The 22,467-nt window shown below is 34.5% G+C and overlaps 1 protein-coding gene across 1 annotated transcript in view; it reads right to left on the bottom strand.

Moving 5' to 3' along the window:
* Positions 1 to 22,467, bottom strand: part of LOC150099497 (coiled-coil domain-containing protein 6-like) — a 185,062-nt gene that overhangs the window by 114,306 nt on the left and 48,289 nt on the right. The window contains exon 3 of the mRNA XM_090403510.1: positions 505 to 737. Coding sequence (XP_090259636.1) covers positions 505 to 737 — 233 coding nt within the window. The remainder of the gene's footprint in view (positions 1 to 504; positions 738 to 22,467) is intronic.

Here is a 22,467-nt window from a genome sequence, read left to right as displayed (position 1 = left end):
GTGTGTGTGTGTGTGTGTGTTCATAGGGCCTGTTTGCCTGTTATGGGGGATGAAAAAACCAGCGTTTCTGGATGGGAAAAAACCCTACCTCTGTATAAGACTGTCTAACTTACCTTTTGTTGAAAGAGACCTGATAAAAGTTTTTCACATCATAGATGGGAATCGAACCCAGGTCTTTCTGACCAAAGGGCTTCGTTTATACCTACTGAGCTACAGAGGCTCTATGGTGGATATAGGGACTTGAGTTGGGACTTTTCAGTAGTTTGTTACAGAGTGAGTCAACTGTACTCAATATAACAATACATATTTATGGAACATTAACATTACAAGATAATCATCAATGATATGTATGCCCTATGATTTTTTTTTTTTTTTTTTTTTTTTTAATATACATTTCTATATATTTCAAGTGAAAATACATCAATTTTTGCACATTTCTTGTACTCTCATGGATACCTTTTAAGAATGTCAAATATCAAAAGTTCAAATAATGAAAACAGTTACCTCTTTTCAGCTTCTAGTTTATCCATTCGTTTCCATAACCTGTTCACCAATGCTTCCTGTTCTTGTTCTAAAGTATTCTCAAGTTCCACCTTTTCTCTACGAAGCTGTTCCAAATTGGACTGTTTAGCTAAAGTTTCTGCCTCTAATTTTTCTATCTTTCTCATGAGTTTGTTTACTAGGGCTTCCTGTTCTTGCTCAAGTGTTTGCTCTAGTTGAACTTTTTCTTGTCGAAGCTTTAAAAATAAATATCTAAACTGTTAGTACTGACATAGTACAGGATTGCACAAAAATTGTTTAAAATAATGTTTAATAGACATGTAATCATTAAAACAACAATCTAGAAAACTATATCCAGCAGAAAATTCATATAACTGATATAAACAAAACTTCACGAGCAAGATAAGGTGCACTGCAAAAATTAAGAACAGCTCACTCATATACACATGCACAGTAGTCCTCCCCCATCCATAGGGAATACATTCCAAGACACGCCACAGATAGTACCGAACCCTATATATATATATACTATATTTTTTCCTATATATACTATGATAAAATTTAATTTATAAATTAGGTACAGTAAGAGATTAACAACAATAACTAATAATAAAATAGAATAATTATAACAGCATACTGTATTTTTTTTGTTATTATTTATTTATTATTTTATGAAGTCGAGAACTTTCACCTTTTTCACTTAAAAGGAAGCACTTTATGTTGGAAGTTTATTTTGCACTTGGTTAGACTATAATAAATTTAGTTTAATCCTTTATCTAAGTGTAAGCAAACAAAGTTTGCGCCTGAAAATATCTTCAGGACTGAGGTAAGGTGGTGCATCCCTAGGCAACTCGTAGCAAAGGTGGCTCAAGCTCTCATCACTCCTTGTCTCAGTATCTCCCATAATGCAAAGCACATCTCCTTGCAGACATCTATACTGCTATGCATTAAGGGAAGGGCAACTACCCAAACCGGTTTCAACCTTTATTGAGGTCTCATCAGTGGGAGGCAGACTCATAGTGGTGATACTAAGCCAGAAGCAATAGAGAGGTCATATTTACCTCTCTATTGATACTAAGGCAGAAGCAATAGAGGTCATATTTACCTATACAAGTTGCCAACTGGTGTACCACCTTATTATTAAATTACTCTGGATTTAGAGAAAGAAAGTTGGAACACTGGTTGGCAACTTATATAGGTAAGTATATACCTCCCACTGCAGCCATAGGGCAGCAATGGTGCTAGAGTGTGCAATATTCTTAGTTTACTAAATTCTCTCTTTGACATATACAATTTTTTTTTGCAATAGTTTTGAGAAAACAGCTAATCTGAAAAATCTCATGAGGTTATCCTAATATTAGCATTACCTATACACTCTCCTCTGTTTATTTATATAAACGTTCCAGGAGATTATTACTTTAATGGAGTACCTTAATTTTTTTCCAAAGAATTCTGTGTTTGGTGTTGATAGCATGCTCTGCAAGTCCAGATTGTTCTGGCTCATGGAACTTAATGTAGTCTAAATGTTCATAATGAAGTATGGCTGCAGATCTACCTGTTTGGCCAAAATAAGATAAACCACACTGGCAAGGAATATGATACACTCCAGGGCGGGCTAAAGGCAGTAGTTTATCTTTAACTGAGCCAAGAAAAGTAGATACCTTGTTGATAGCATGGAAGGACACTTGCAGATCAACAGATCTAAGTAGTTTGGCTATACCTTCAAAGACGCCTTAACATACATAATGGTGATATGATGGACCACCTCATATTACTATTTTCATAAGAGGCAAATGACAAGGAAACTCTATACTTATTATCTTGTTGACATATGATTCGGTAAAGCCATTAAGTGGAGAGCAATTCAGTGGAGCAAATAGTTGATGAAGTAATAGGAGATCTAAAAAGGCAATCCAATTGTTCTCTTCTAGCTCAAGAGTAAATTGGATACAATGGTGAAAGGTGCTGATCTCATTGGACCCCCCCCCCCCCCCAATTACTCCTTATACACCACTGATCAAAGGAATCAAGAATCCAATTATCAGTCTAACACAACAGCAATGTCTCAGTTCCATAATGCAAAACAGAGAAAATAAAGACTATAGTAGAATTTAAGGTTTGTTTTTATTGATATTCTGCTGTGTTTCTAAACTTTCCATAATTTTTTAATGTTCCTGAAACCAAGTTTAACCTTCTAGCTACTTCATTCCTCATTTCACCAATATCAGTTACACACCTAATAAGATAACTGATGTCAGATATTTGCTCTATAAGATAACGTTTAAGAAAGATAGGGGACTTATCTTAATCGCCAGTTTTCATTACCTTTGTTTTCTCAATATTAATAATAAAAGCTAGCTGACTCACAGCATCATCAATTGCAGCAATGGAGTTAATTTCTCCCACATCGTTTGCGAATAAGACCAAATCATCAGCATAATCCAGATCACATATTTTAAGGTTCTGAGACCACGTTAATCACCAATCCTTCCCTTCCAGTCTTGTTCATCACAAAATCAATTACAAGTCTAATTAGAAAAAGGTGACAGGACACACACTCACACACACACACTTGTCTTATTCTGTTATCATATAAAATAGATATAATGTTAATAAGTTTGGCAGGTATTCCATAAGCTCTTATAACCTTCCATAAATTTTGTCTGTTTATATATTATTATTTTTAAATATTAATATATATATCATAGTTTATTGCCAGCCTGGTTGGCTGAGTGGTTAGCATATCTGCTCTCCAGCCAAAAGGCTGTGGGCTTGAATCCTGCCGTGGGCATGGATGTTTGTGAAAGTACTAGTGGTGGTGCGGTAGATGACATTAGTGTAGATGATGATGGTAGTTGCGGTTCATTGTAGTTGGCGGAGACAGAGTTGTAGAGTAGGTACCCTCCCTTGATGAGTCCCTAGGACTCCCTGGAGGGGTAACGTAATAATAATAATAATAATTACAGAGCCCGTGTAGCTCACTGGATGTGCCGTTTGCATACCACGGCATTTAACAGCATGAAGGAAGACTTAGTTTTGAATCTAGTCAGCGACTAGAGGAAATTTTTCTGCCGGCCTGGTTGGTCGAGTAGTTAGCGTATCAGCTCTCCAGACAAAAGGTTGCGGGTTCGAATCTTACCGTGGGCATGGATGTTTGTGATTGTCTGTGAAAATACTAGTGGTGGTGGTGGTAGATGGCATTGGTGAAGATCAGTGGTGTTCAACCTTTTTTACTACGCGAGCTACTTTCCTATAAAAAGTTATTCGCCGATCTACTCTCTTATATAGATCACGTTCCCCCAACCTGATATCTGATTACGCACAAATAAACAACTAAAAACTTTATGTATTTATCACTTTTAATTATTTTAATACAACAAAAAAAAAATATATTGGAATAAAATATTTATTTCTCTATTTTGGAAAACCAAAGTTAGAAAAAACAACAGATTGATTACAAACTCACAAGTTACAGGAAATGCTGGTTGATTAAAAAAAAAAAAAAACTTAATGTGAAATTTGGCATTGTTTGGACCTCGGAATATTTTCAATCGCAGACAATCATCCAAATGATCATTTGTAATTTGGTTTCTTAATTGATTTTTATGACGGTCATATTTGAAAAAGTGGATTCTGACAAGTATGTCGATCTGAAACACGACAGAATTTTTCGTGCAATATCAGTTAATATTGGGAATTTTTCATGTGCATACTTCCAAATGACTTCATTGTTTATCGATTTTAAATGTAAATTATTCTGAATGTTTATTATCTCAAGTTCTACTTCAGCTTGGTTTATATCAAACAGCCCACTAATTTCATTTGAAATTTCTGTGATGTTAGTTTTCTTGAAATGGATTATTGATAAAAGATACAATCAGTCTTATTAAAATCTTTAAATCTTGAATTTATTTCTTCCTCAATTAATTCTATTTCACGAATAAATTCTTTTAAATCATAGCGAAGCATTTCTTAATTTTGTTCAAAAAATTTTAATAAATATGGGAGATGTCTAAATTCTCGGTCATTTATATTTTTCTTTAATAAAAGTAAGTATTGTTGGAAAGTTTTCATTGAACTTAACATGTCAATTAAATTTTTATCCCTACCTTGTAACTCTAAATTTAAATTGCTTAATTTCGCACAGAAATCTACTAAAATGATAAGTGTAACAACCATCTTTTATCACTCAATTGTGGATAAATATCTCCTTTTTCATCAAGAAAAATTTTTATATCGTTAATAAATACAAGAAATCTTTCTAAAAATTGACTTCTGCTGAGCAAGCGAACATTACTGTACAACAGAAGTTCCCTATCATCATCTGCCTGTAATTTAAATAACCGCCATTGCAGGGCTTTTCCTCGAACAGAATTTACAATTTTAAATGTAATATCCAAAACATCTTTTGTGTTTAATCTTTTACTACACAGTACTTGTTGGTGAATAATACAGATATCAAAAAATCTGGATATTTGTCATTGTTTTTACATAATGAAATGAAGCCTGATTTATTACCTATCATTGCAGGAGCACCATCAGTAGTAACAGACACACGTTTAAAAAGGAGAAGTTTGTGTTGTTTCACAAATTCATCAAATGCCGAAAAAATGTCTTCTCCCCTAGTCCTTCCCAATAATGGTATAATTTTCAAAAGTTCTTCTTTACTTGAATAATCTTGAAATACCATGCAAATAAATACTGAGCAATATCAGTGAAGTCGTTTGATTCATCAAATTGTAATGAAAACGCAACACACTGGTGAACGTCTGACATTAATCTGGCCTGGAAACTTTCCTCCGGCAATTGGAACTCTTCCTTTCGGCAATTTGAAACCTTGTCTGCGGCCTAGAAGTAGTCTCTCTCTAGCGACGTCTCGAACCAAGAAGCTCCTTTCTGGAAGCAGGAAACTCGTCTCAAGCAACGTGGATCCCGGCAGTCTCTCTGATGGCAACTCTGGACCGGCAGCCTCCCTCTGACAGCAATTCTGGAACCGGGACCCCTTCTGCTTGCTTCAGTCCCTTTTTATTAGGCCTCCTCTGAGACCTCACATGAAGTTTGGCAACCCCCAAAGAATCAATATGAGTCTTTTATCTTAAGTTTCAAGTTCGGCACACCTTTTGTTCTCCTCCGCTTTCTTTTGATAGCAAGTTGCCGGCCATCAGAAAGTTGTTTGAACTCTTTCTGACTGACTTCGGAGATGTTTACACTTAGAGCCTGCAAGCCTTTCTCATACATACGTTTCAATAGCAATCTTTCTAATGCCGCCATGTACAGCTTCGGTGACAAAAACATTGCCTTTGTTTTTAACACTCTAGCATATTCTTATTAAAGCAGTATATACAGATGGCTTCAAAAGAGTTATTTACAAAAACATCTAATACAAACTATATCGAGACAAACACAGTTTATTTTTTTACAATATTCACATGGGACTTAACCTAAGTAAAAAATCGATGGAATGTGCTTTAGAATATTTAATATTTAAGCTACAATCAAGTTTTTACACTTTGTTTATAATCGTATTCACTTCGCTCACTGTTTAACTTCCACTGATCCAAATTAATTCATTTACCCGGACTTATAAGAAAATTACTGATTTGACAATTTTAACGAAAAATAAATAAACAATAGCAATACACTTAAAGCGAATTAAAAATAATGATAAATAAAATATTATGTCTTCAGTTTTAATTAAATTTGTAAGTAAGGAGGAATATACAAGAGATCAACCAAAAATCGCTCCATGATCGATGGGTTGAACACCCCTGGTGTAGATGATGAAGGTAGTTGCAGTTGGTGGAGATAGAGAGTTATAGTTACTCACTCTTGATGAGTCTTTAGACTCCATGGAAGTGTTATGTAATAATAATAATAATAATAATGCTGTTTCATTAAAAATATTCTTGTTAACTGATTTTAGTTACTGTATTATTAAAGCTTTTAAGAAAACATTCTGTTTAGAATATATTTTAGTTTTGAGGAAGACCTCTCACAAGACACCTGGTTTGAAGATAAGGTTTATACATATTTATAGGATAAAAAAGGAGATTAAACTGAGTGTAGTAATTGGAGAGGAATATCATTATTAAACAGAAGTAAAATACTAACAAGGATAATATCAGAAAAAATTTAAAAAAAGAAATAGACCAAAAGCTAAGAGAAACACAAGCAGAATTTAGAGCCAACAGGTCACATATAGATCAAATAGCGACACTCCTAATAATAGAACAGTCAAATCTTTCTATCAACTTTGTTGAGTTTGAAAAAGCTTTTGACAGCATCGACAGAGAAGCAATATGGAAATTAATGTCCTATTATGGCACACTGTATAAAATTATCAACATAGTTTAAAAAAAATTATGAAAAATAAAAAATACAAATGATGAGAACTTGCAGAAAAATTTGAAATTAAAACAAGAGTTAGACAGGGCTGCATTCTCTTCCCAACAATATTTCTTATTGTTGTAGACTGAGTTATGAGAAATGCCATGAAAAACAAAAGGAATACAGTTGAATTTAATAGAACAGCTACACGATCTGGATTTTGCAGATGATATATGTTTATTGGCACATACACAACAAGATATGAAGGAAAAAACAAAGAAACTCAATGAAGAAGCCTTGACTGTTGGATTAAGAATAAATAAAATGAAAACCAAAATAATAAAAATAAATAACAAAGAATAAATAGCACTGGATGGCCAAATCTTAGAAACAGTGGAGAATTTTAATAACTTATGATCATTAATAAATAAACAGGGAGGAGCAAAAGATATGAAGTCTAAGATACAGAGAGCACAGAGAATTTTTAACATGTTAGAGAAAGTATGAGATCAAAGAAAATAGGTTTAAAAAACAAAATCAGATTATTTAATACAAATAGTAAATCAGTTCTACTCTGTATATCAGATACATGGAAACAATTAGGAAAAAATTGCAAAACTTTGTAAATAAATGTTTAAGAAGAATTCTACAAATGAAATTGCCAGAAGAGATATCCAATAAAGAATTATGGCAAAAAAAACTGAAAACCAATAATGTATGATATCAATAAGAGAATGGATAAGATATGTACTAAGAAAACATGAAAAGACAAAGTCATACCAAAGATGAGCTGGCAGAGGGGAGTAGAAGAAGAAGAGTTCAGAAAGACTGGAAAGAACTGGACACAGATGAAGAGAGAAACATAAAATAGAGTCAGATGGAGATCCATGGTCAAGGCCCTATGCTCCCAATGGAGTGAAGAGGAATAATTAACATATTTACTCGAATATAACTTGCATTCCCCCTCCCTCCCAAATCAGAGTTAAAAAACCATGGTGCGAGATATATGTGGGGATTTTTGGAAACTAAAGTTTTTCAGGAGAAATGAAATTGACATTTATAATTAAATCCTCAGTATGCATTATAATTTATTATTGCTCACATGAATTTTTTTACCGATAATGTTTCTGCAATTAAACTAATATTTCTGGGGAAATCATGTCAAGCTCTTAAAATCCACAGTTGCACAACAGCTCTGATGAAGGTCTCTCTTAATCCACCCCTGTGCAATCCAAGATCAAGTAGAAGTCAATGCTCTCACTTCCACATTTCCTCTACTGGTTCCTTCTATCTCAATGCATATGATTGGTGTGGTATTAACAAAAGATCATGTGGTTCAATGAAAAAGGCAAACCGACGATTGTCGAGTTGAAATGCTGATTCTCTTCAACCAAATTTCAAAATATCTGAAACTGCCATAACAACATTCACTATCTATTTCTTAAAGTTTTAAACTTTTTTGTGCAAATTATATGCAAAACTTTTTAATTTCTTTTTTTGTAAAGTAAAATCAGGGGTGAGAGATATACGCAAGGGTGAGTTATATTTGAATAAATACAGTATAGACTAAAAATACACCTTGTATGTCAATGTGTGCAAATTAAATTTAGTTAAAACCTGATAATGTGATAAGCAGTTTTTGAATGATTTACAATTTTCATTAGCAGTAATAAGTCTCATTGCTGTGATTGTTAATGTCATTGTCAATATTCCCTGAATTTTTCTTGCAAAATCCACCAGTTCTGCATACAATATGCCTTTTGTAATATTGTTGCCAATTTTTTTTTAATAACTCATTTAGTTTTAGAACAGCATTTTCTTGGAGACTATTTTGAATATTTTCAAAATTCTTTGAATTCAACATGAAAATTCTTCATAAAGATTACAGTATTTCAAATGTTTTTCATTAAAACAAGGCCTGTGTATTCCTGTGAAAGTGGTGTTTGCATCCATAGTGCTAGGCCACCTGAATAATAATGTTCTTAATTCGATTCTAGTCAGTGACTAGAGGAACTTTACTAAGCTTTCTTTGACCGGTTCCCGAGTTAGTTGATCTGCAGTAGTGGCAAGTGTTTTTCTTCTTCTGGAAATTTGGGTTTCCATCCTGTAAACTCATTTCAGACAATAATATGTTGTGTTGTGGACCACAAGATGGCAACACTTGTCTAATGGCTCTTCAGCAGATCCAGTTTACCTTATCATTAAATCACTGTCTACTCTATATGAGAATAAAATAAGTTAGTGGGTTTTTTTTTTTTCACATTACACAAGGAAGTATTCTATCTATTGTTACTCTATCTACCTTTCATTATATTACATTTTCTTTTGGATTTCATTTTGTTATGGAGCCAATTTCTCCAGGAACTTATTTTTTTTTTATAATTGTAACCATCCATTTTATCTATAAAATCAGTTTCAAGAAATGTTTCTCATTACTAATACTTTTTCAAATCTGAGTTTTACTGGCCTTGTTTTCCTCAGTGACTTCCAAAAACTGAATATGAATATTAAGTTTAGTTCTCCCTTTATCTTATATTTTTACTTTTTTTTTTGAATAAACCTTTTTACTTTCCATAGGTTCCTTCTGCTCTTTCAAGCTAATCAACTGCACTGTCTATCTTAGTATACTTCCTTACTTGATAAAGAATTAATTCTGATTTTAATAAATTTTCTTTCTCCTCTCTTTCCCTCTTTACACTGCCTATGCATTTTTTGTTAAGAGTTTAATAAGTAAATTACACTTTTCTTAACTGACTTTTTTTTTATTTTTTCAACATTTGCAATATAAATAATTTGTTAGCATGAGAGAAGGAAAAAAATAGACTGGGCTGAAATTACAGTGTGTAAGAATACAGCTACCATCGCTCTCTCTCTCTCTCTCACCTACAATCTTCTCAAGATCCAGATTTCATAGCAGATGCTAATGTTTCTAAACACAAAAGTTAATATGGCATAACAATAAATTCTGGTTGGGTGCATCAGAAAAATATGTTCAGATACAACTAATACAGCACCTTATTATTTTACAGAGTATCCTTAAGTAATCGTCCTTAAGGTAATTTCAAACAGATGTGATTAAGACATAAGTTATAGCTGAGTATTAATGGGAATGTGAGGTTGAAATGGTTGAATCATTAACATATAGCAAAGAATAATGAAAAAAAAAAGCTACCTTCAGAGACTGTACTTAATGATTATTATCAATGGCATTATTATTATTCTGTTTAAAGTTGAATAATAACAGACAACCATGAACATAAAAAAACATGCAATTATATAAATGAGGTAATAATAATAGTAAAATAAATAAATACAGTGCAAAGTAGTATAAACTGCAGTTCAATAAATTACACTGAATAGCATTTTAAATCTGTATAATATTTTGAAAGTTGATTATGACAGAATAAAAGTTAAATAAAGCTTCTACTATCAGGTCTTTATGGGCAAGACTACAAGAACACTTCCATGATTGTAACATCCCTATTCCAGAAACAATAAAAAATGCAACAACAAAAGAAAAACAGAATACAAATATAGGGAAAACAGAAATAGCAGTCCACGCCCTTGAACAGAAACATAGCCTGCAAATCGACAAGGCCATAATATTAGACATACAAGATAATGAAACATTGCTTGGAATATTGGAAACTATATCCATAAAATGTGACGAAAATTCAATAAACATCCACTGATCCTACATAAACTCCAAGAGTTGGAAGCTCCATAACATAAAAAGTCATGACTCCAACCAATAGGCAATAACACAAGTACACCAAAGACAGAAACACCAAGCCGACATGACATAGCCTCCACTTCCCTCACGAGTTCCAAAGACGATGCACTGTTGAAATGGCTCACACCCCGTTACTCCCACCCCTGACCCTTTCCCAAAAAAATTGTTTCTATTTCAGATCCTTCCCTGACCCTCCCCCTCCCAAAGCACCCTCTGCCCACCCCTCAATAATAATAATAATAGTATACATATAAAAAAACCTGCGTATTATCAAATAATTCTCTCACATTGCTTTACCCCCACTTTTCCCCAAACCCCCTTCCTTTAAAAGCTTAACAGCAGATGAATGCATATCGCCAGAATAAGGAGACAGCCAACAACATCCAAAAATTTGAATTTTCCAAATTTTCCTCCTATATTATTCTTCATATATCGGTTTTTATAACACATCAGTAATGCCCTAAGATTTGAGTAAAAAGCCAATGGCATTGTATAAAAAGGGGCACTCCTAAACGAAAGTAGGCTATATAGTCATAAAAATAAGCATGGGAGTGAGTGAGTGAGTAAGTAGTAGTTACTTAGAGGAATAACATGGAAATTTTCCCAAAAATAATACTTACAATAAATTGTAGTTTATTCTATTTTATATAATTTATATAATTCCACATGTTCAAGTACAACAATGTTTTAAATCAATATTTCTGAAGTCATGCCTAGTTTGGTAATATATATATATATATATATATATATATATTTTTTTTTTTTTTTTTTTTTTTTTTAGCAGAAACTTTACATCACCCTCTCATCCACCACACCTTTAATAATTTTCCTCCACACTAGTCTGTTACAGCAAAATGCTCACTATACTGAATTTCATGAAACAAGTAGTGAGAAAAATCATATACTGACAACAGAACAAAGGGCTGCTAGGAGCTATCATTTTAGCACACAAAATGACAACATGAAAATTATAAATGCAAACAATAATGGGAGATACATAAGAAAGAGAACTAAAACAATATGAAATTATAAAAATTAAAATCCAGAACTAACATGAAATTGAAGTTTATTTCATGTAGACAAGAAAGAGAGCAAGACTGCCTGAATAAAAGAGTTGAGGAATGAGATGATTAAAATAAGAAATGAAATGAGGCATAAGCAAAATGTTTAGACATTTAGGGAATACAAATGGAAGAATGCAAAAGAATAAAATGAAAGATGGTGGAGAAAAAGAAGTGCTGAATGATTCAAGATTATTCAGCAGTGTACAGAGATTAAATTATTAAAAGGATGGTGGATGAGAGGGTGATAGATGCCTTGGATATCAGAGGTAAGCATGGGAGTGAGTGAGTAAGTTAGTAGTTAGTGATGGTAGGAATGAATGATTTGGTTGAGCATAGAGAGATGAGGATGGTTATCATTAGAGATGGGCTGAAGTGGTTATTTGGCTGAAGCATACTGAATTCAATTTCATAAACAAATGTTTTGAAAAAAAATTATACACATTAAAAGTTTATAAAAAATTTTAATGAGTGTATATTTTGTTTATAAAATTTCATTCTCAATGTTTAAAATTTAATTATGCTTCAGCGCTGAATATTCAGCACTTCAGCCAAATTGCACAACAAAGAAAAGATATTCCTTTAATTAAGGTTTCAATGGTCTGAAAGCCGTTTCGAACCATTGGTTTTCATCGGACATCAGGCAGAAACCTTAAAATGACAAAAATCCTTAATCAATAGCAAAGTAATTTTGTTTCAGAGAATTTTATTTTTCATAAGTGACTAGCAGTTGGTGCTTAAGAGTAATTACCAAAGAGCCTAAATATATTCATTTTGGCATTGTAAAATATACAGATCAATCCATATTTGATGACAGTTTCTTAAGTAATGCAAGGTAAGTTAACTCTGATACCAGGGATCGCATTCTCATAAGCTCTCTCTTCTTTATTCAAAACTTCTCAAGTTTCTATACGCTGCTTGGAAAGAACTCAATGGAGAACCCTATGGGCAAGGAGTATCATGCCATGTAACGTGTTTGTAGCTGGTATAAATTGGAGGAACATGATGCTCACAAGTTAGTGCAACTGTATCCAATTGAAATGGCTACAAAAAGGGAACTGATAGAGTTTGAAAGAGGCATTGGGATAGGTTGCAGGCCTATCTATTTGGCAAATTGGGGTCATCCCAGGTCAACAGTCAGTAATGTAAATGGGTAGGTGAGTAGAGCTATTGGTTTAATGTTGCGAAGTGCAAGAAGCTGAAATTTGGTAGACAAGAATGGGATACAGCATACATAATTAATGGGAAATTTTGAGAGGTGGAAGATATGAGAGATCTAGATGTACAGATGTAAAGTTTAGGGATCACATAATATTGTGAGAACATCACAACAGATTATGGCAATGATGATGAGGAGGACCCTGACATGCAAAACCAGAGTTATAGTTCCCTTCTATATGGATTACTGTGCACAGATCTTGTTTCCAAAGGGATGAGGATATCTGAGAGGGTCCAGAGAAGATTCACAAAGTCAGTATCAAGTCTATGGAATGTGGGATATAAAGATAGACTGGAGGAATGCAATTTGCACAGACTTGTGAATAGAAGGAGAGAGGGAAATGATTGAGATATACAAGTTGGTGAGGTTGTTACAAGATTATAGTAGAGATTTTTTATAGAACAGAGGGAGAAAAAGGTGTGAGCAAGAGAGTGAGGAGAGGATTTTTTGCAAGGATAGTGGTTAGTGAATGGGACACATTGCCGGAGAGTGGCAAGTGTAGGGCTTGATCTTTTTGCATGAGAGTGTGAATCCCTCCCAAGATTAGTCTTTTGACTCCTTGGCAGTCTGATGTTAACAATAATTATTATTATTATGGGCAACTCCAAGGAGTCCTTAGACTTCTCGAGGGAGGCCCTAAACATCATGTCAAGAACAACTAACCAACATCCACACAGTATCTATCATACTTTGCCTTGAACTCATTCACAGTCATGGCACCCACAACAGACTCTGGCAGCTTATTCCACTTATTCACCATTCTCCAAGTAAAAAACCTAGTTCTAAAACCCTTGCCCAGTTTCCATGGATGGCCCCTAGTCCTCCCCCCACCAGTTCTATTCTCAAAAATATCTTCTGAATTAATCTTATAGAAACCCTTCAGTAATTTGAATGTCTCAATCATATCACCCCTTTTCCACCTATCAATCAATTTCTGCAACCCACAAATCTTCAACCTGTTCTCATAAGGTTCATTCCATAGACCTGCTATCATCTTGGTCACTCGTCTCTGGATCCTCTCTGCCTCCTCCCAATCAAGAAGAAACCCTGGCACCCATATCTGGGCACAGTAGTCTAGATGGGGTCTTATCAAGACTCGATATAGAAGAACAATAACTTGTTTGTCTCTGCTTGTTAAAGTATTTTTCAGCAACCAAGTGATCTAATGAGCTGTTTTGGCCACTTTTGCAATGTGCCTCCTAAACTTCAACTCCCTATCCACCAACACTCCCAAATCCCTGGCCTCATCAATCTCCTGGAGTACGGTTCCACCAATGTGATATACTGCTGCTAATCTTTTCACTCCAAAATGCATAACTTACACTTTGCCACATTAAATTGACATCCATTCTCCTTAGCCCAGTCCTCCAAACTATCCAAATCATCTTGCAAAATTTTGACATCCTGTGCACTCACTATTGCTCTACCCAAGTTTGCATCATCAGCAAACAAATGAACACTTCCTCTCAGATCCTTTCCTATATCGTTAATGAACAAATTGAAAAGTAGTGGTCCAAGAAAAGAACCCTGTGGCACACAACTAGTCACAGGCCATCTTTTGGACTCTACTCCTGAATAAATCAATCTCTGATATCTCTCCATCAACTACCCTCCTATCCATCTCACCAACCCTATATCCATCCCCATATGCTGCAGTTTACTGATTAGAATTCCATGTGGTATCCTGTAAAAGGCCTTAGCAAGGTCCAGCAGTATCACTGTAAGCCCATTACCCTTATCCAGTTCAGCTGTCACTGGATAAGGTGGACATAATAAACTAACCCATTATGGAAAATTATGGAGACAACTACCGTGTTAGAGCAAAACTTTAGTTTAATATAAACCAAAATGAACACTTGACGTTTCAACTTTCATATCAAGGTCATCATCTGGAGCATACACATATGTGCAGAGAAATAAGCTGCACTACAATCTACATGGTTTACTAAAGTTACTGACCAACCATTACAACAATTATTGGCCTGACCTCTGGTGGGGAAAAAAAAAACCTTTACTACATCATAGCTAGAGTCCTATTATTATCTATTTGGTTACAAAATTGAATTGGGCTGGAGAGCATGTTTATATATATATATATATGTTACAGGCAAAGTGTTAAATTAGGCATTGCATAGAATGCCTAGGCATTCTATAGAATGCTGAAAGAGGGACGTCAAAGTATGAAACGCTTAGAATTTCACATTTCCTATAGAATGCCAAAAGGCAAATCGGCAAAGTATAAAATACTTTTTCTCTCTATTTCAGTAATACATGCTCGTAATATACTCATAACATACGCACGCGCAGCTGCTCATGACCTTCAACCTAAAAGAATATTCATGGTAGCAATTAGCATGTATATGTCAAAACAGATACGACCTCCCAAGTGTTAATGTCACAAGGTGAGTCACGTGAGCTATGCTCGCCTCAAACAGAGTCAGAACTGCACAAATAATGGCCGAGCAAGCTACATTGTCTGGGCAGGAATCACGGCATGTTAACATGGAACGACGATTCTACAAAGAACTATCTAAAGTTCGAGTCAATACTGCCAAAAACCGTTTTTTTAACTGATACTACCTACCAAAAGTTAGTGAACGATGTGAAAAATGCTAAGATGGCTTCTAAGAAGATACCACGTGACTTTTGGCTGCTGAGTCGCTATGATGTGATGGTCGTAGAAAACAAAAGTAAGTTGATTTATCTTAAAGAAGTGAAATCCAGTTTTACGTCACAGATTCTGAGTTATTTAATGTACTTCATGAAGCTCATTAGGCCATTGGCCATGGAGGACATGACAGAATGTTGAAAGAAATCTCACACAAGTACATGAACATTACTCGTCATGACATTGAACTGTACGTTCACTTTTGTGAGCCATGTCAGAAAAAATAAAAAAGTATTTACAAGGGTGTTGTAGTGAAGCCTATGATTTTTTCCGAGTTCAATTCCCGTTGTCAGGTCGATCTCATCGATTTTCAGTCACATCCTGACAGGGAATACAAGTTTATAATGGTATATCGAGATCATCTCACTAAGTTTGTGGTTCTCAAGGCTCTGACATCAAAGACAGCGGAAGAAGTGGCAGATAACCTCGTGGACATATTTACGTTGCTTGGAGCAACATCGATTCTACAATCCGACAATGGTAGAGAATTTGCTAATAATGTGGTGAGAAGCCTAAAGGAGTACTGGCCGACTTTGAAGATCGTCCATGGCAAGCCTCGCCACTCACAAAGCCAAGGAAGTGTTGAAAGAGCTAATCAGGACATTGAAAATATGCTGTGTATGTGGATGCAAGATAAAAAAAACTGATGATAAAAAAATTTCCTCCTGCAGCTTTGGGGGCCACTGTGCGAGTTCCTATCCCAAACGTCGACAAGGGAAGGGGAGACTCGCGCAATCTGCTGGCGGTTGTTATGAGTGTGACAGACAATGGTTTTTACCGACTTGGAACTGCTGAAGGAATTTTAAACCAACTCTATGCCAGATCACAATTCACAACTCTGAGTAAGTCCCAAGGACTTACTCAGAGTTGGAGATGCTCCTGATCAGGAAATAGCTCTCCGGTCAGCCACTTCCTCTCAGTCCACGGGTAGCGGCCAGGAATTCGTGAGGTGTAATTGCAAGACCAAGTGCCGAAATTTGAAGTGCTTTTGTATGAAAAAGGCAATTAAGTGCAATTCAAAATGCCATTCCTGTCTACCTTGTAGCAATAAGTAGTTCAGCACTGGTCTTTTTCTGTTTTTTGTAATTTGTAATTGTTCAAAATCTGTAATTTTGTAATTGTTACCTTTTTTCAATAAAATGCATCTTTTCAATAAAAGCCTTTATCTGTAATTTTGTAATTCTTTTCAATAAAAGCCTTTTTCATACTTTGCCGAAACAGCATTTGTCATTCTATATAATGCCTTGGTATTCTATACAATGCCTAGGGAAAGTATGTAAAAAAATAAATAGAAAACAGACATTTCATACTTTGCCTAAAAACGTCACGCATTCTATAGAATGCCTGCTTTTCACACTTTGCCAGTAACACACACACACACACACACACACACACACACACACACACACACACACACACACACACACACACACAATTTACTATCGAAATTGAAAATCAGAACTCGCTCCCTTTCCTGGATACAGTGGTCGCACATCTTCCCTCAGGTAGTCTATCCTTCACGGTTTACCGCAAACGACACATACTGGCCAATATATACATGCTAACTCATATCAAGGGAATCATTAACACCCTTAAAAACAGAGCTATAACAATTTACTCTAATCAACAAGATCTTAAACCAACACATTTATAAATAATGGCTATAACAAAAATACTATTAATAAAGTTCTTCATAAAACTTCATCAAAAAAGAATACAGACTATAGTAAAACCACAGCCATCCCATACATTAAAGGATCAGAAAAAATCAATAAAATCCTATACCATTATAATCTCAATGACACTTTTAAACTACCTATAAAATTAAAAAACATATTCAACTCCTCTAAGGATCCTCTCCTCCCATTGGCACATCCTGGAGTTTATTGCATCTACTGCATCTGTAACTTACCTTATATTGGTGAAACTGGATGTACAATCCCTATACATCAAAAAGAACACAAAAGACACATTAAATATAACAATTTTGGTGAAGCAGGCCTCTCAGATCACACTCTCAACACCCTACACTAAATTGATTGGAAAAGTACCTGCTCTTTACATCATACAAAAACCTGGTATGAAAGAAAATTTATAGAAACCTGTGAAATTCTGATTAACCACCCTAATCTCAACAATAATGGTGGCATAAAAATTCCAAGAATTTGGATGGCACATATTCAGCCTACTTAGTATCTACCATACTTTAGGATTTTAAGCAATTTTCAGCTTTTATTGGAAACTATTCCATACCAATTGGTTGAAATTTATATGTATAATCACAGTTTTATTTTTAATTTATTTATTTTATTTATATATATGTTATGGATAAGGTAATAAATCCAGTTATTATTAATACAAACCAAATAACAAGGTTAAAGTAAATAAATTATGAGAATTAATCACATGAACAGGTAATTATTAATAATTCCTAGGAGTCTGGCAAATGTAATAAACATGTTTTATAAAAAATATTTTATTTAATAGCAGAAAAAATAGGAGATAAATACCTTATTATATGATTATTGTTGGCCGGTTAAAAACAAATTACTTATTTTTGCAGGAAAAACCTCTGTGGCACTTGGAATTACAAAGGATTTCTGACTTTTTACATTTGCAGCGATTTGAGCTACATTGGGCTGTACAATTGCAATATTGGAAACCTTGACTCCCTAAATTAGAATTCTTGCGGGCACATTCTCTTAGACTTATCTCAATATCAGAAACTTTATTAATTGAAATAAAAGTTTCCTTACAAACCGTAAATTCGTTCCTCAAATAGAGTTGGTTTAAAATACCATATTTTGTACCTAATTTATAAAGGTTTTCATTCTCAATAGAATTTATAACAGCTATAATATTTCGGTTATCAGTCTTAGCCCTATCTACGTCTGGAATTCTTCTCCCAACATTTTATCCTACATATGGAATTGAAAATTTAGTCATTGAAAGCCGTAACATTTTTTCAGCTTGTTAACTGACTGCTTAACAGAGTTTCGAGATTCTTGAATTTTTTCTGTGATTTCATTGAGTGCAAAAGAAGTGCTTTCATTACATTTTTCATTATTTTCTAATTCAACATTAGTTATATTTTGTATTTTTTTGTTATCTTCCTTGACGATCATTCCTATTTCAGAAGAATGTTGTTTTCCTTCGATTTGGCTAACACTCTTATTTTTGTTTTTGTTTGGATCTCCAACAGATAAACTTGTATCATCTATTTCCACGTCCACATTGTCACCGTTCTCTGTCCTAATATCACTTTACCTCTCTGAGATTATCTTCTGACATTCAACATCCTTATTAGTTGGATCTTTTAATATCATCTCAAGATCTTCTTCACTCGTGATTTCTGACAAGGTATCGACCGGTAAGTATGTTTTCAAACCTACCTTAGCTTTACAGCCAAACATAGCTTCATAGGGACTGCGATCTATTCCAGAGTGACGTGCTCTGTTTTTCATAAATAGAATAAATTTTATCCCATCCGACCATTTTGTTGTTTTATTTGTTTCAAGCCATGTCATCATCATCATCAAATTCCTGACATGTACCCTCAAGGGGTGTACAGGATATGATAGTACTACATGAAAAATTTACATCATTACTAACTTCCTATCTACAATTTTCCTCCAAATCAGTCTGTTACTTGTCAAGACTCCAACATTATCAGATCTCATATTTCTATCGTCTAAGGCAGCGCTTCCCAAACTGTGGGCCGCGGTCCCCTTGGGGGCCGTAGATTTTGTTGAGGGGGCCGTGAAATAATGAAAACAAATTTAAAATGTTTTAAGACTAAGTAGATTTTTTTTATTTTAAAATAAACGTATTTAACTTTTATTTATTATTTCTTTTTTGTTATTTTTTATATTTTAATGGAAAAATTCATGCATTGGTGTTAGTTCACAAACTCTGCTTCCTTCGTATTTCGGCGCTTAATGAATATTAGTAAATATTGCTTATTGATATGTTTCATTTCAAAGCAGTGGTTAATTGTATTTACTTCGAATGCTCTCCAGGGAAGCTCCAAATCTTCCCGTCCCTTTCATCACACGTTCGTAATCAGGGACTGTTGATATTGACTTTATATACATATCAAAACTCGTTTTATATTATCACTGTCATCCGAGCTAGCTTTCTGTCACCAATAAAAGTTTCGTATATACTTCACACATGAAAAAAGCTTAAACAAATTCATGTGGGGAGATAGTAACTCCCTTGCAGTGGTAAACAACACCCCTCTCTAACAGCCACTATACTGCAGAGGCAATAAAAACAAGTACTTTTATTATGCTAGTGAATAAGGTATGAGGAGTCTGTGTAATATATTTCTCAACAAATAGTACAATTAGACACAACTGGGATAAAAACACACTAATTAATGAATCACATGTCCCCTCATACAGAAACTATGCTGTATATATAGACAGAAACAAAACTATTTGTTTCATGGGCAAACACAGTATCGAACTAAAAACTATTGTTATTAATTAGATGTATGTGAGTTCGATTTCCCAAGGCAGCAATAAAATTCAACCGAACGTGTTAAAATTCGTAAAAGTGTTAAAACTAAGTAATATATATATAATGAATGTTATGGCAGTTTCACATATGGAATTCAGTTGAAGAGAGTTAGCATTTCAACTCAATTGTCAGCTATGCTTCTATCTTTCGGTTGCGCGATCTTTTGTTAATACCGCACCAATCATATGCACGCTTTAATAACCTACCTTTGCTGTCTGTTTCGCATTAGGCTTAATTACCGTAAAGGGAGAAAAGTCACAAAAGAGAAAAATGTTCCTGGTCCAGGTATTCCTTTATTCAGGTAATATTCACTAATTTCATGTTATCAGTCTGTAGTGTGCCAGTATCGGTAAGTGGTGCTATTATTTCATCTATTCTACGTTAAAAAATTTAACCCTGGGATGGATAGTGTCTGATAAAAAATAAAAAAAAAAAAAAATTCCCGTGAACAATCAGAAACAGACTCAAAAAAAAAAAAAAAAAAAGGACAGTATTTCATATTTTACCAGAACAGCCCGCATCGTCTTCAGAACCAAACGGTAAGAGGCAAAAAATGTAATATATGCATTTGATTTTTGCAATATTCGCGGTGTATGTTTTGTATTGAATATAAATACAATAAATATTATAATAATATATCTCTCTATTACGATTTTTTTTCGAGGGGGGCCGTGAAATATTTTAATTTTGCAAAGGGGGCCCTGACATCCAGAAGTTTGGGAAGCACTGGTCTAAGGCACTTTGTACCGTATCAATTAACCGATATCTTGGTCTTCCTCTGGGTCGTTTTCCTGCCAACCTGGCAGAGATTGTTTTGCTAATATTTCCTTGCCCATTCTGTTCAAGTGACCATACCACCTGAGATTAGCTCTGCAAGTGCATTCCTGGATGCTGACAATGTCAAGTTCTTTCCTAATATCCTCATTTTTAATATGATATTGCCATTGATTCCATCTATTCATGCCTCTAATCTTTCTCAGGACTCTCATATATGAGGTCTCTAGTCTTTGGTCAATTGTTTTACTTCCGACCCAGCTCTCAGATCCATAAGTTAAAACTGGTTTGAACATGTCATGTATACAGCTAATTTAGTGTTCCAACAAATTTCTCTCTTATTCCATATGAATTTATTCAATTGATTGCCTACCATACCAGCTTTGTTGATTCTGTTGTCTATTTCCATATTTAATTTACCATCTTCACTAAAAAACGTGCCTAAGTAGCTGAAATGCTTTACTTGTTCCACAGGTTCCCCGTACACAACACAGTTGACATTTTCAACAATTCTACCTATTTTCATTGTCTTTGTCTTTTTAATGCTGACCTTCATACCATATCTATTACAACAGTTATTCAATTTAGTCAGGGAATCTTGCAAACTTGTAGCAGATTTATTTAGCAGTATGACATCGTCCGCATAAAGCAAAGAGCTGACATTAACATCTCCAATTCTGATATCATGTTTAATACCACTTTAATTTATAATGTGATCCATATAGATAACGAATAACAGATGGGATAATGTACATCTTGTCTCACACCAGATTTAACATTAAACCATCTTCCTGTACTTCCTTCAATTCTAACTGCTGACTTACAACTCAAATAAAGACTAAGTATTGCTAGATATAATGCCCCATTGACACCATATAACTGTAGCGTATTGAATAGCTTCTCTCTTGGCACCATGTCATATGCCTTTTCCAGATCGACAAAACTTAAATACAGATCTTTGTTATATTCCCATGCTTTCTCGACTATTTGTCGTAAAGTGAAGATCTGATCCTGACAGCCTCTATTTAGCCTCAATCCAGCTTGTTCTTCACCAAGCTTTTCTTCCACAATTCTTTTCAACCGTTTCTCAAGTATACTTGCATAGATCTTGCCAGGAACACTCAGTAGGGAAATACCTCTGTAATTCTCACATTCAGTTTTATTTCCCTTTTTATATATGGGTACTATTTGAGCTCTACTCCAATCGTCAGGAATTCGTCCCTCTGTCCAGGCTTTCTGAACTATGCAGTGTAGCCACTGTAAGACTTTTATACCACCATACTTCAGCATTTCTGGTTGAATATCATCTACTCCTGCTGCCTTTCAACATTTCAGGCTTTTGATGGCTTTTCAACTTCAAGTATGGATATGTATTCCTGAATACATGCCTGGTCAGTGTTCTTTTACCACTGTGCTATCACTGCTTGTTTCATTTAGCAATTTTTTGAAGGAATTACTCCATACTTCAAGGATATCTTTTTCTCCTGTTTTCATGTCACCTTTATCATCTCTAACTCCTTTTACAGCACTCTTTCCTCCGTTTCTGAGCTTCTTCAACAACCTCCAGAATATTTATCCACCTTCTTGATATTTATTTTCTATGTTCTTGCCAAAGTCCTCCCATGACTTTTGTTTAGCTAGTTTTACACAGTGTTTCGCT

The sequence above is a fragment of the Typopeltis vanoorti genome, chromosome 14, assembly GCF_054136105.1.
Source record: "Typopeltis vanoorti isolate ZY-2024b chromosome 14, IOZ_Tvanoo_1.0, whole genome shotgun sequence".
In the NCBI taxonomy this organism is placed as follows: domain Eukaryota; kingdom Metazoa; phylum Arthropoda; class Arachnida; order Uropygi; family Thelyphonidae; genus Typopeltis; species Typopeltis vanoorti.
Note: the sequence above shows the minus strand (reverse complement) of the source record. Positions and strands in the feature narration are given on the sequence as shown.